Source organism: Leptonotus elevatus, chromosome 11 (genome assembly GCF_054856555.1).
Source record: "Leptonotus elevatus isolate MCC_2025b chromosome 11, RoL_Lele_1.0, whole genome shotgun sequence".
Lineage (NCBI taxonomy): Eukaryota > Metazoa > Chordata > Actinopteri > Syngnathiformes > Syngnathidae > Leptonotus > Leptonotus elevatus.
Genome location: NC_141249.1, coordinates 22,896,315 through 22,907,848, shown reverse-complemented (window position 1 = coordinate 22,907,848; position 11,534 = coordinate 22,896,315). Strand labels below are relative to the sequence as shown.

General features: G+C 48.3%; 1 protein-coding gene across 3 annotated transcripts in view; it reads left to right on the top strand.

The window, feature by feature from the left end:
• The first annotated feature begins 5,106 nt into the window (after positions 1-5,106).
• Positions 5,107-11,534, top strand: part of sap130a (Sin3A associated protein 130 a) — an 11,150-nt gene continuing 4,722 nt past the window's right edge. Inside the window, exons 1-17 of one of the 3 annotated variants that reach the window (XM_086090131.1) lie at positions 5,107-5,208; positions 5,788-5,931; positions 6,099-6,352; positions 6,677-6,844; positions 6,984-7,110; positions 7,753-7,868; positions 7,937-8,061; positions 8,153-8,300; positions 8,378-8,468; positions 8,539-8,643; positions 8,723-8,864; positions 8,960-9,075; positions 9,766-10,056; positions 10,145-10,298; positions 10,377-10,475; positions 10,991-11,358; positions 11,497-11,534. The exon at positions 11,497-11,534 is cut by the window's right edge and continues 196 nt beyond it. In XM_086090131.1, the coding sequence (XP_085946257.1) occupies positions 5,817-5,931; positions 6,099-6,352; positions 6,677-6,844; positions 6,984-7,110; positions 7,753-7,868; positions 7,937-8,061; positions 8,153-8,300; positions 8,378-8,468; positions 8,539-8,643; positions 8,723-8,864; positions 8,960-9,075; positions 9,766-10,056; positions 10,145-10,298; positions 10,377-10,475; positions 10,991-11,358; positions 11,497-11,534 (2,457 nt within the window). In that variant the 5' untranslated portion in view covers positions 5,107-5,208; positions 5,788-5,816. Of the gene's footprint in view, positions 5,290-5,787; positions 5,932-6,095; positions 6,353-6,676; positions 6,845-6,983; positions 7,111-7,752; positions 7,869-7,936; positions 8,062-8,152; positions 8,301-8,377; positions 8,469-8,538; positions 8,644-8,722; positions 8,865-8,959; positions 9,076-9,765; positions 10,057-10,144; positions 10,299-10,376; positions 10,476-10,990; positions 11,359-11,496 lie in introns of all 3 variants that reach the window. The other 2 variants (XM_086090129.1, XM_086090130.1) reach the window with 2 other exon arrangements.

Here is an 11,534-nt window from a genome sequence, read left to right as displayed (position 1 = left end):
GCGATGAACTGAGAGGAATGTTCCGAGTCGGAGCGTGAATGATGGAACGTTGCTCTCAGGAATTAAGGCCTCGTGTCATTCCATCCTCACACACACACACACACACACACACACACACACACACACACACACACACACACACACACACACACACACACACACACACACACACACACACACACACACACACACACACACACACACACACACACACACACACACACACACACACACATCTGGATTCCTGCTGGGATTGCCATGACCCAGCATCCCAAGTCGAGGTGGATCCTTTTTCTAACTTTCAAGCACTGGAATTTGCTCGGAATGTTTGCTTGAAATCAAAATGGCAAACTTTCTCTTTCAATTTCAGGCTTGGGTGCTTGAGATTTTTTTCATCCGTTTCTTTTTTTTAAATTTTTTATTTATTTTTTTATTTTATTTATTTTTTTATTTTTAATTTTTTTTCCTTCTTTTTTTAAAAGAGCTCAGTATTGTTCATTCGGAAATGTCATCATCATTGCTCTTTATTTTTATTTTTTATTTTTTTGTGTGTGGGTGCGTATGTGTGTATGTGCGTGCGTGTATTTGTTAGCTCACCAAAAAACCTATTAGAAAAAATCTCATACCGTTCACCTAAACCGAACACCGCCGTCAGGAGACCCGAGGGGACCAAAGAAAACCAAGGAAGGTGAAACCCAGCACCGACCAGACACCACCCACCGGGCCACCCACCAGAACTCCTCCCCAACCCAAGAAACATCCGTTTCTGATATTATAAACGTGCGAACCGGATGACGTGTTGATTAGTGAAACTGGTGTCAAGGGCTAATTTTGCCTAACTTGCTAGCTCTGGAATTAGCGTCAAAATGGAAGAAGCTGAAAAATGTCCTACGTCAGTTTTTCCACGAGTCCTGTTCTGATAGAAATGTCCGCCCAGTAAGATTTGGATCTGTCAAACTCGTGTCGGGGGCTGTTTTCTAACTTTCAAGCCCCTGGTGTTTGCCTCAAATTTGCCGCATTGAATCAAAATGGCTGACTTCCTGCTCACTTTCTCAAGGACTCGTGCGTCCTGTCATGACACGTGTCCACCCAAGTTTTGTGTTTCTTGGTGAAACCGGCGTCGGGGGGGCTAACTTGTTCCAACTTTCGAGTCCTGGAATTCAACCCCAAAATGGCCGACTTGTTGAATTTCAGGCCGAGACCCTTGAGATTTTAAGAGGTGTGGATCACTGAAATAGCCATCGGGGTATTTTATTTCTAACTTTCCACTGAGCGCTATACTCAAATATTATACATAATAACTCTCATTAAAAAGGTCAGCGGCCAGAAAGGAGTTCGAGGGGAAAATGCATGTGGAACTGCTTTGCTCTCATTTTCATGGAAATTCCACAACTTCCTGCCTACAGCTTCCATGGAATGTCAACCCCCGCCCCTCATCAACTTTTCCACGAAGCTTATGAATTTTGGAATGTTTCTCCCATGAATGAATGCCGGTAAAGACGCACCGTTTTTTTGATCTTGAGCTTGTAATGTTGTCAAACGGAGTGCATTTTAGGGGGTCTCGGGAATTGAATATGGATCCTTCCGTTTTGCTTCAAAGCAGCCATTTTGAGGTGGATTCTAGAGTTCAAAAGATGGGGGGGGGGGGGGTAAATGAGGCTCCGACACTAGTTTCACAGATCGACACAAATTTGGTGAACGTGATTAGCATAAAAAAAAAGTCTCAATGACCCATGCCCTAAAAAAAAAATGTTGGTGTGAAGCAGCCATCTTGGGGTTAATTGCAGGGAATGAAAATTTGCCAATCACTCCTGTTCTGCTGATTGTCACAAAATTTGGTGGACACCTCTATCACAACATTATGAATTAATAAATAAATAAAAAAAAAGACCCAGCCGGGCCTGAAATGGAACAAGAAGTCAGCCTTTTTTTTTTGGGTTCAAAGAAGTTTTCCAGGGAGAAGTACGAGACATGTTAAACTCCGGCAACTCCAGCTCCACACGACATTTAAGTGTGTCTGTGTCCATTATACGTTTCAAAACGTCCAATGTATTTCATCAATAGTCACTTTTATTTAAATTACACAAAGTATGTCATCGATTTTCATGCCTTCAATTTTTAGTGCTGCTCTGCGGTGATTTAAAAATAAAGCAAGAAATGTCAATTCTGAGTAATATTCACCATGATAAAAATTTATAGCTTCGTGACACATGAACCCGTGTGGGATAACGACAGCGTTTATGGAAAATATGACCACATTGCCGACCATGGAGCGGACGCGGACCAACACGTAGCTTTATCCAACGTCTGCTTTTATTTTCCTGCGTTAATTTTAAAATCACATGACAAGAAATCAAATGCAACAGGCCTCGACAAACGTTATAAACGGGTTCACGTCGCTAGCCTTGTTAGCTTGTCAGCCATCGGGATTAGTGTTAGCATTTGGTGATTTTTGTATCGTTTTGTCGAAAGCTGCTTATTTTTTAGTCAGAGCATTTTTTCTCTGGGGGTTAATTTTGAAGCGTTTTAAACCCTTCAAATGCAACAAGGCCTTTTACGGGTGTTAGAGTCGATTTGTATTCTACTCTTTGCGTGTTCAATTAACTGTATGGTGAGATTCTGGTGAAGAAGTCCCTTTGCAAAGGTAATTAGTCAGAAGCTTCTGATCACACAATTGAAGTCACCCAAGCAGTGTTCTGTTCAAAAGTGTGTCCCTCCTTCTCCTGCACATCATTATTTATTGAAAATTGGGTGAATACGAAAAGCCTCCTCCCCTTCACAAAAAGGCAGAAGTTCTCAGGAATACAAATCAGATTAGACCTAAACAATAATAAATCAGCCTGTCTCACTTCGACCGGCTGAGACCGGTACTAGACTACACTCCCTTCTAGATAACATGGAAAATAACTTGTTGGCCTTTTCTTCTCAGGCGAAAGAGACAGATAAGAATACAATAGACAATTCTATTCATTGAGCTACACAGCTATAACTAAATCCAAAACGGCTAAAATATAAATTGAAACTGAAAAACAATGTTAATAATTCAACACGGGCAATGCAATCAGGAGGATGTAGCCAGACTCGTAAGCTGCGCCGTGGTAGCGTCATGTTAGCATTTTGCTAGCAACAGGTAGGCTTTATTTTACACTTAGGTAATACAAATATGGTATTTAGTTTGGAGCAGACAAAACTTGTTTTTTTTTGTGTGTGTGTGGGGGGGGGGGGGGGGGGTTCAAATACCTATGACTATAAGAGCTTTTTGACTGGGTAAATTTTCAAGCACATTACATCATCATTCCAACGCAATAGCCCAACACAAAAGTTCAATCAGGAACATGTAGCTCGCCTTGCTAGCTGGAAAGAAACTAGCCTTAACGCTATCTAACAAGCACGTAGCAACATGCTACAGATAAAAACATGGCTTGCTTTGGAGCAATTGAAGGTTAACTGTTTTTTTTTTTTAAGGGCTTGAAATAACGATTTTGATTTTTTGCTGCTTCCCTTTGCCCTCGTCGACCTCTGGTTTATCCCCACAACTATTTTCTTAACGAGCCGGCTGCAGTATGTCGAGAATGCGCCGCTTCTTGCTGAAATCAACATGCTGACAGGTGCGCATGTATCTAAGAATGTGTGTGTGTGTGTGTGGGTGAGAAAGAGAGAGCGAGAGCGCAGCTGTGCGGAATTGTCCAGTCATGTCGAAGCACGCGGGACAATTTTATACGGTCACGTGTACACTGCACGCAAATGACGAAGATTCTGTAATGAATCATGGAAATAACGCTGGACCACTTTGCTGTTACCATGACAACAGAGACAACAACTTCCTCTCGTCCTCTTGCTGACAACTGTATACATCTGCAGGCTGGATCTCGCAGGTGAGTGCATGCGTAACAAACAGCGAGTTGGGTCTCGCCAGTAAGTGTGTGCGCAACAAACGCGTTGCATCTCGCCAATTAATCCATACGTAACCGTGGGTTGGATCTCTCGCCAGCGAGTGCGTGCATAATGACGAGTTGGATCACGGCAATAAGTGTACGCGCAACGGCGAGTTAGATCTCACCGGCAAGTGTGCGCATTCTGTTCATCCTTAAACCGTCTTCTCTTCTGCACTGTTTGCTTCTACCTGCAGGGCACACGGTGCCTATCAAGACAATTAAAAAAAGCATTTTACTTTGTCGAAGCAGCAGTTCAACCACTATACTGTGTTCATGTGGCACATAATTGAAATGCATACATTTTGACAAGTGAAATGTCACCATATTGAAACTCTCTGAAAGACTTCTTCCCTTGATGGCGATTGTGTTGTTTGACGCTCGCTGGACTGGGGTTTTCTATTTCATAACGGGATTGACAGGTGAAGGCAATAAAATGCAATTTTCCCAGGTGAAAAGTGCATAACAACAACATCATTCCCTTGACGCTTTGCACCTGCATGCTGCTTCTCATTCCCACAAAGATGGTATATACTATACACAAATAGCCGTCTGGCGCCATCTGGTGCATATCGGTGGCATCACAGCCAGGAGTCAGACGAGATACGAAAGGCGGGAGATTCACGAGGGACCGCTACAACCTGAACTGACTACAGTGCACATTGTTTGCCATTTTCAGGCATTAGATGTGAAAATACGGAGCAGGGTATTTATATAAATGTAAACAACGTAAGGAATTGTAAACAACCTATATTATGTTCCTTACTTACACGACACCAGCCGTGCAGGTTGTGGAGGTCGGACGAGACTACTCCACACCATCCTCCCTCCCTGCGCGTGTAGTGGGGCTGGGCCAAGCAATTCTCGCGATCCCGTTGGTCGTCGCTTTGGATTTCTCTTCGTTGATTGGTTGAAAGAAGCCGGAGGGGGTCGGCTCTTGAGTGAAGGTCTAGGTTGGCCGATGCATTTCTCACGCTTCCATTTCTCACCGCCTCGGCTTTCTACTCTTTGATTGGTTAAAACAAGTTAGAGGGGCTGCCTCCCAATTGAAGGTTGAGGTTGGTCGAGGCATTTTCCACGCTCCCATTGGGCAAAACTACAAAATTCTCTTCGCCGATTGGTTGAAAGAAGTCAAGGGGGCCGGCTCTCTATCAAGCGTTCTTCCGGCTTACATGTTGTCGCGAACGGAGAAAAAAAGGAAAAGAAAAGACGAATGGAAAAATTGTAATCCAGAAAAGGAGCGTTGCTTATGAACTCAGCGATACGGTGAACACCTGTACGTGCTCCGAAACGCGTTCGCTTGTGTGGCGCAACCGGATTTAGGCGGTTGCTCGCCTTAAAAGTTCAGCATTTGGACGTGAGTGATAAACAGGCGGCACCAGAAGACCTAGCGAGTCTCACGTTAGCTTGTTGCTAACTAGCTCGCTAGGCTAGCAGTGTATCGCTTCTACTAAGTGAGGTTATCGAAGCAAAAACGTCGAATATTTCGAGTTAAAGTCCGACTGGGCTAACGTCGCGTTTGGGTTCCCTTCCCAAAGCGGCGAAAAAGACGTCGCTTCACTTGATAAACTTGATGTTTGGCGAGTGTTTCGACCAATAAACGCAAGCCAAAATACTCCTCAGTGTATGTATCGATTCGCTATTGTTTGCTGGCGTTCTCATTATTCAAACTGTTGAGCAAAACGATAACTTAAGCCCAGCGTTGTGTCCTCGCTCGGTCTGCTAAGGGTTAATTTATTTTCAAGCCTTTCATTGTTGAGGTGCTCGTACTTTTGTTGTCATGCCCGCGCATGCGCATAGATTCTTTTCAAGCGTTTTGACACGCGTTTATTTACGTCCTTTTGCTTCTCCTCAGGTCGTCGAGTAAAGTAAAAGAACATCCGAATGAGCTCCCAGCAATTTCCACGACACGGGCTGCCCGTCTCGAGCCCTGGTGGGGCTCCCCTGATGCCCACGGGTGGAAACCTGGTGCCTGTCAGTCAGCCGTCAAACCCGCAAGGTGAGCACGCCTCCGGTCTGAGAGACATGGCTTCAAATAAATGATTATATTTTATAAAAAAAAAAAATAAAGAAAAAGTATCACTGTCCAGTCCCTCCCTGTTTGTCGATGCCTTGAACGCTCGTCTGTAAATAAATAAATAAATATGATTGATGGATTGATAGCAGGCGCTGAGGCCGCGGACGGCGACCAGCAGGAGCACCCGCCGGTGGGGGGCGGTGCGAGCGCGGTGGTGTTCCGGGACGACAAGCAGGAGACCATGGTGGTCCGACCGTACCCGCAGGTGCAGACGCACGGGCAGCCGCAGCCCGCGCCGCAGGCCTTGCCCATCCAGCCCGGCGCCCCGCCCGTGGCTGTGCCCGCTCCACCCGTGCATCTGCCGCAGGGCCAGCCCGCCGTCCTCACTGATGGACAGATGAAGGTGAGTCCAGAAATTATTGTCTTCAATTATTGTTTTAAGCGATTGGCTGGCAACCAGTACAGGGTGTACCCCGCCTACTGCCTGAAGCCAGCTGGGATAGGCTCCAGCAACCCCCGCGACCCTTGTGAGGACAAACGGTACAGAAAATGGATGGATGGATGGATATTGTTTTAAGATTAAAATAAAGACCGAGGTACCTTGTTGAATTTGTTCCATACTCGAATAAACAAAACCAAATCAAAGTTAAAAACAACCACAGAAAATGGCTGGATTGACGCGACCTCTCTTATATGAGCCATACGCAACGTGTGTGTGTTTTTCCAGGCGGTCCTGAAGTCCCCCATGCCGAGCCGACTAATAGCGCCCGCGCCGGCTTCCAACCAGGGCCACATCCCCATCCCTCCCAAAGTACCGGGTCACATGACGTCGGCGCCGGAGAGCAGTAGTGCCACCACACTTTCTATTCCCGTGGCCACCATCAGCGGACAGCAGGTGAGGACGTGACATGCGTACGCCATATTGGACACCCATAGAGGACTTGGCAATTAACCAAGTTTGGATTTTATGTTAAGGCCACCGTTCATAATGTGTTGATATTGACAATGTTTTTTTTTTTTTTTGGGTGTGCCAGGGTCACACCAGCAACTTGCACCACCTGATGTCAGCCAACATCCAGATCATTCGAGGCAGCGGGCCCACGTTGCAGATCGGGACCCCCACCGTGCCGCCGCAAACCTTCACGTCACATCTTCCACGGGGTAACGTACATGTTAGTTGCGTTCAAATTAGTGTGAGATTTAACACCAGCATGCACCAGCAGGTGTCCCCGGAATGCTGGAACCTGACATTTTCAAGAATTGACTACTTTTTTTCAACAGCGTTTTATTCAGCTGGAATATTATCTTTATCATTTGTCTTGTCAAAATCCAAAAATTCCGAATTGCGAATTCCAAAAACATGCATGGCAGGTGAATTGGACACTCCAAATTGTCCATAGGTGCGATTGTGAGTGTGGATGGTTGTTTGTCTCTGTGTGCCCTGCGATTGGCTGGCAACCAGTTCAGGGTGTACCCCGCCTACTGCCCGAAGCCGGCTGGGATAGGCTCCAGCAACCCCCGCGACCCCTGTGAGGACAAGCGGTACAGAAAATGGATGGATGGATGGATGTCAAAATCCAGTAAAACAGCCGGGAGCGAAGGGGGTTGCTTCAGTGAAAATGGCTGGGAGTTAATGAGTTAAAGAGTGTGCCACACAATGGCACCAATTGTTTACAAACATTAAGAAAAAGGTTTATATTAGAGGTCGCCAAACTTTTATTGTCCCCTTTATTGTTCTACAATGAAAATTTTTAGTAACGTTTATTGACATTGCTAATTTCCATATTTATGTTTCCTCCACAGGCGCAGCTGCAGCCGCGGTCATGTCCAGTTCCAAAACGGTCCTCCGACCGGCCACTGGAGTCGGCGCCGGTCCAGGCCAGCCCACCGTGCAGCACATCATCCACCAGACTATTCAGGTAAGTACACACCTACTGTATAAAGATGACATCATTCAAAAATGACATCATTCACTTTTCCTCCTCAGTCTCGTCCCGCTGTGACAACGTCCACATCTGTGCTTCCCACCGTGGTGGCCCCCATTTCAGCGACAAGGACCCAGTCCCCCGTCATCAGTCCCTCCGCCACGCACGCTGCCGAGGTGGCTCACGGGTAAAATGAAAACCCGACTCGGAGCCTTCGAGTATGTGATGATCAACTCTGGCTTGTTTTTTTGAGCCGCGGCGGTTTTGTGCTCTTGCAGGCGTCCCGGCTTAACCATTCACCCGCCGCCAGCCGGCATCAGCATCCAGAGGCCTCAGACGTCACGCGACGCGGCCACGCGCATCACGCTGCCGTCGCACCCGGCCATCGGCGCTCAGAAGCCTCAGCCGCCGCACACCATGACGCAGGTTCGACAATGAACGGGGAGAAAAAAAAAAATCTTCTCTGAGACCGAAATTGTAACGACTCTGTTGCGACCCCGCAGAAGCCCATCTTCAGTACCGTCACGCCAGTCGCGGCAGCCACCGTGGCGCCCATCGTGGCTACCAACACCGTGCCCTCGACCACCTCTATAGGTACGCACTCGGTCACAAAAAGGCCTTTTTTCAGGTGAAATTCCTCAACAAACCTAAATGTGGCGTTCAGGTACCGTGCCGCACACGCAAATGAGCAGCAACACCATCGTCACCATGACGATGGCCTCCCACTCGTCGCACGCCGCCGCCGTCACCACCTCCACCATCCCCGTCGGTGAGTTGGGTCTCGCCGGTGACTTTTGACGTGTGCCGCTTTCCCTTTCGCGCTCGCCTCACCTCGGCGTCACCCGCAGCCAAAGTGGTGCCTCAGCCCATCGCGCACTCGTCGTCTCGCGTGCAGCCCGACTACCCCGGGGAGAGGGCCAACCTCATCCCCATTCAGGGTCACCGCTCGTCGCCCAACCCCGTCACCATGGAGCCGAGAAGCGACAACAGGTGGGTTCAACTGTCAAGGCTTTTTATTTCGGGTTGTCGTGCGCGGAAATGCCGACTTTTACAGGCTAACCTTTTTGTATCTTTTGCTTTTCAAGGCCCCCGGTTCCGGTCCAGTTCCAGTATTTCCTGCCGGCGTACTCGTCATCGTACCCCCTGACTCACACTTACACCCCCATCAGCAGCTCTGTGTCCACCATCCGTCAGTATCCCGGTAGGAAGCACCGCAAATGTCTAGTAGGGAAGATGCCGCCACCTTGCACGTAAATGAAAATGAATGTTTAATCTGTGTCTGTAATAATCAGTTCCTGGAACGGTACACATGATAAAAAGCACAAAAAATGGATTCCAAAAATCATTAGACACATTTTTTTGGGGTATTTTGACTTAACTAATTTGCTCCCAAAAACGTATAAATATGTTCTATTTTAAATATTACCATGCTCCCAAAGACGTATTTATGCGTTAAAAAAATAATAAAAAATAAATGCTATAGCATACAGAAGGCTTTGATGCTGCCTCTAAACTGAAAAGAAAGCTTAAAGCAATGGTAGTTATTACAAAAACGTCCAGCAGGTGACAGCAGAGTATAAGAGATCAACCAGGGCCAAGCTCATTTCCTCACAATTCTAAATAGATTTGTGAATAATGATGAAACTTAGCTATATTCTAATGCTAATGGCTGCAAAACGGAAACCGATACAAATATAAAAAAAATCCTGATGAAAGAAGACACTCTAATCTTTCTTTTGATAGGTTCCATGTTTTGATAGCAATATAACACAATCTTCTGTGGGCCTTGCAAAATCAGTCAAAATCCAATAAAACAGTTGGGAGCAAAGGAGGTTGCTTCAGTGAAAATGGCTGCGAGTAAATGAGTTAAAAGTGCCTCCTCCTTCCCAAGTGACTCCCCAAGCCCCAAGTTCGGCACTGCCGGCCCAGGCCGGCGTGGGTGTGGCCACCACCGTGCACCTCAATCATATGCAGCTGATGGCGGTAGACCGCATAGGCCTGCCGTCGGCGCAGATCAGCACGCAGGGCATCCAGCCGGCACCCATCGCCGCGCAGGGCATCCAACCGGCGGCCATCGGCGTGCAGGGCCTTCACCCGGGTACGGCGTCCATCGGCGCCGCCGGCCTCCAGCAGGGCGCGGGGGCCGCCCAGCAGCAGCAAACGCCCACCGAAGCGAAATCTGGTACCAAATTCCCTTGAACGTCCGTATTTCACTATAAATTCACATTTTGTTTCCGTGGAACCTAACCCCAGTTTGAACCCCTATCCAGGTGTGGTCTTGGCCGACGGCTTTGTGGCTAACCCGATCAGCGGCACCGCTCAGCCGGTCGGCACTATGGTGCAGGCTCACGGCCAGGGCGGGGCGCCCACCCTGGTGTCCTCGCCAAGACCCAGCATCCTGCGCAAGAAGCCCACCACCGAAAGGTGAGCGGCAGAGACGACCCGAGCGTGCGTTCGAGTGTGGAAACGTATATATATTGTTATACCATGTTTTGTTTTCAGTTGTGTTCGCAAGACCCTCATTCCCGCTCAGCCCAGTGAACCGAGCAGCATCAGAATGGAGAGCGGCGTCAGAGGGGCCAGCTCCCCTCGACCCGCAGGGTGAGCGAGCGTCCCTCACATGGATCGCTTCTGAACACAAAAACCTGGCTAAAGCTAACGTTTAGCATGATTGTATGATAGCGATGTGCTGTGGTTGTGTGAGCTTGGAAAAAAAGAACTATGTAAAAATAAGAGGCGCTCTGTGGATTATGTTAGATACTTAAAGCTATCTGTGTAGGTAAAATACAGGCGCGCTGCGGTCGTGCTAATGCTAACTGTAGCGGTAAAAGAAAAAGGGCTACAGTTGTGCTAACTACTTAATGTTGACTGTAAATTGCAAGTGCGTTCTGGCCAAAGCTAACTATAAAAAAAAAAATGGAGGTGTGATGTGGTCGTGATAGCTTCCTAATGCTAACGCTGTAAAATAACATTGCGATGTGGTTGTGCTAATTGGTAAAAGCTAACAGCTAAAGCTAACACTGTCCGTGTATGTGAATGTCCACAAGTTGACCCCTTTTCGCCAGCCTGGAAAATGGCCCCTTAAGCACACTTTGACCTTTCTCCCCCCCCCCCAGAGTCAAACCGAAAACCGAGATGCACATGGCAGTGGCCCCTCCCGTCATGGCCGCCGTGGACGCGCTGCCCGCGCCGCAGGGCGGCGAGCAGCAAGCGATGGCGATGGCGACGTCGGGCGCCCCGCACCTCGCCCAGGCTTTGCCCGCCATGCTAGCCACGCCGGGGCCCGCGCCGCCCTCGCAGCCCTCTGCCGTCCTGTCGGCCCTGCCGGCGGCCATGGCGGTGACTCCGCCCACTCCCGCCTCCATGGCCAACACGGTGGCGTCGCCCACGCAGCCGGCCCCCAGCAGCACCGCCGCCTGCGTCGCCAGCTGCCCCGACGGCAAGCTCAAGCACGAGGTGGACGCCGTGAACACCTCGCAGCCAGGTGGGGAGGCGGCGCTCGTACCCGTTTCACACTGGGCTTATGCTAGCTAGTGTTGTGTAAAATAAGCAAAAAAATTTTTTTTTACCTTGTCCTCCACAACACAAGCCTTTTTTTTCCCGCTTGCTGTTTTCTTAACAGACCCCAACGCCAACCCCGCCCCGAATGCCCAGTCCTCG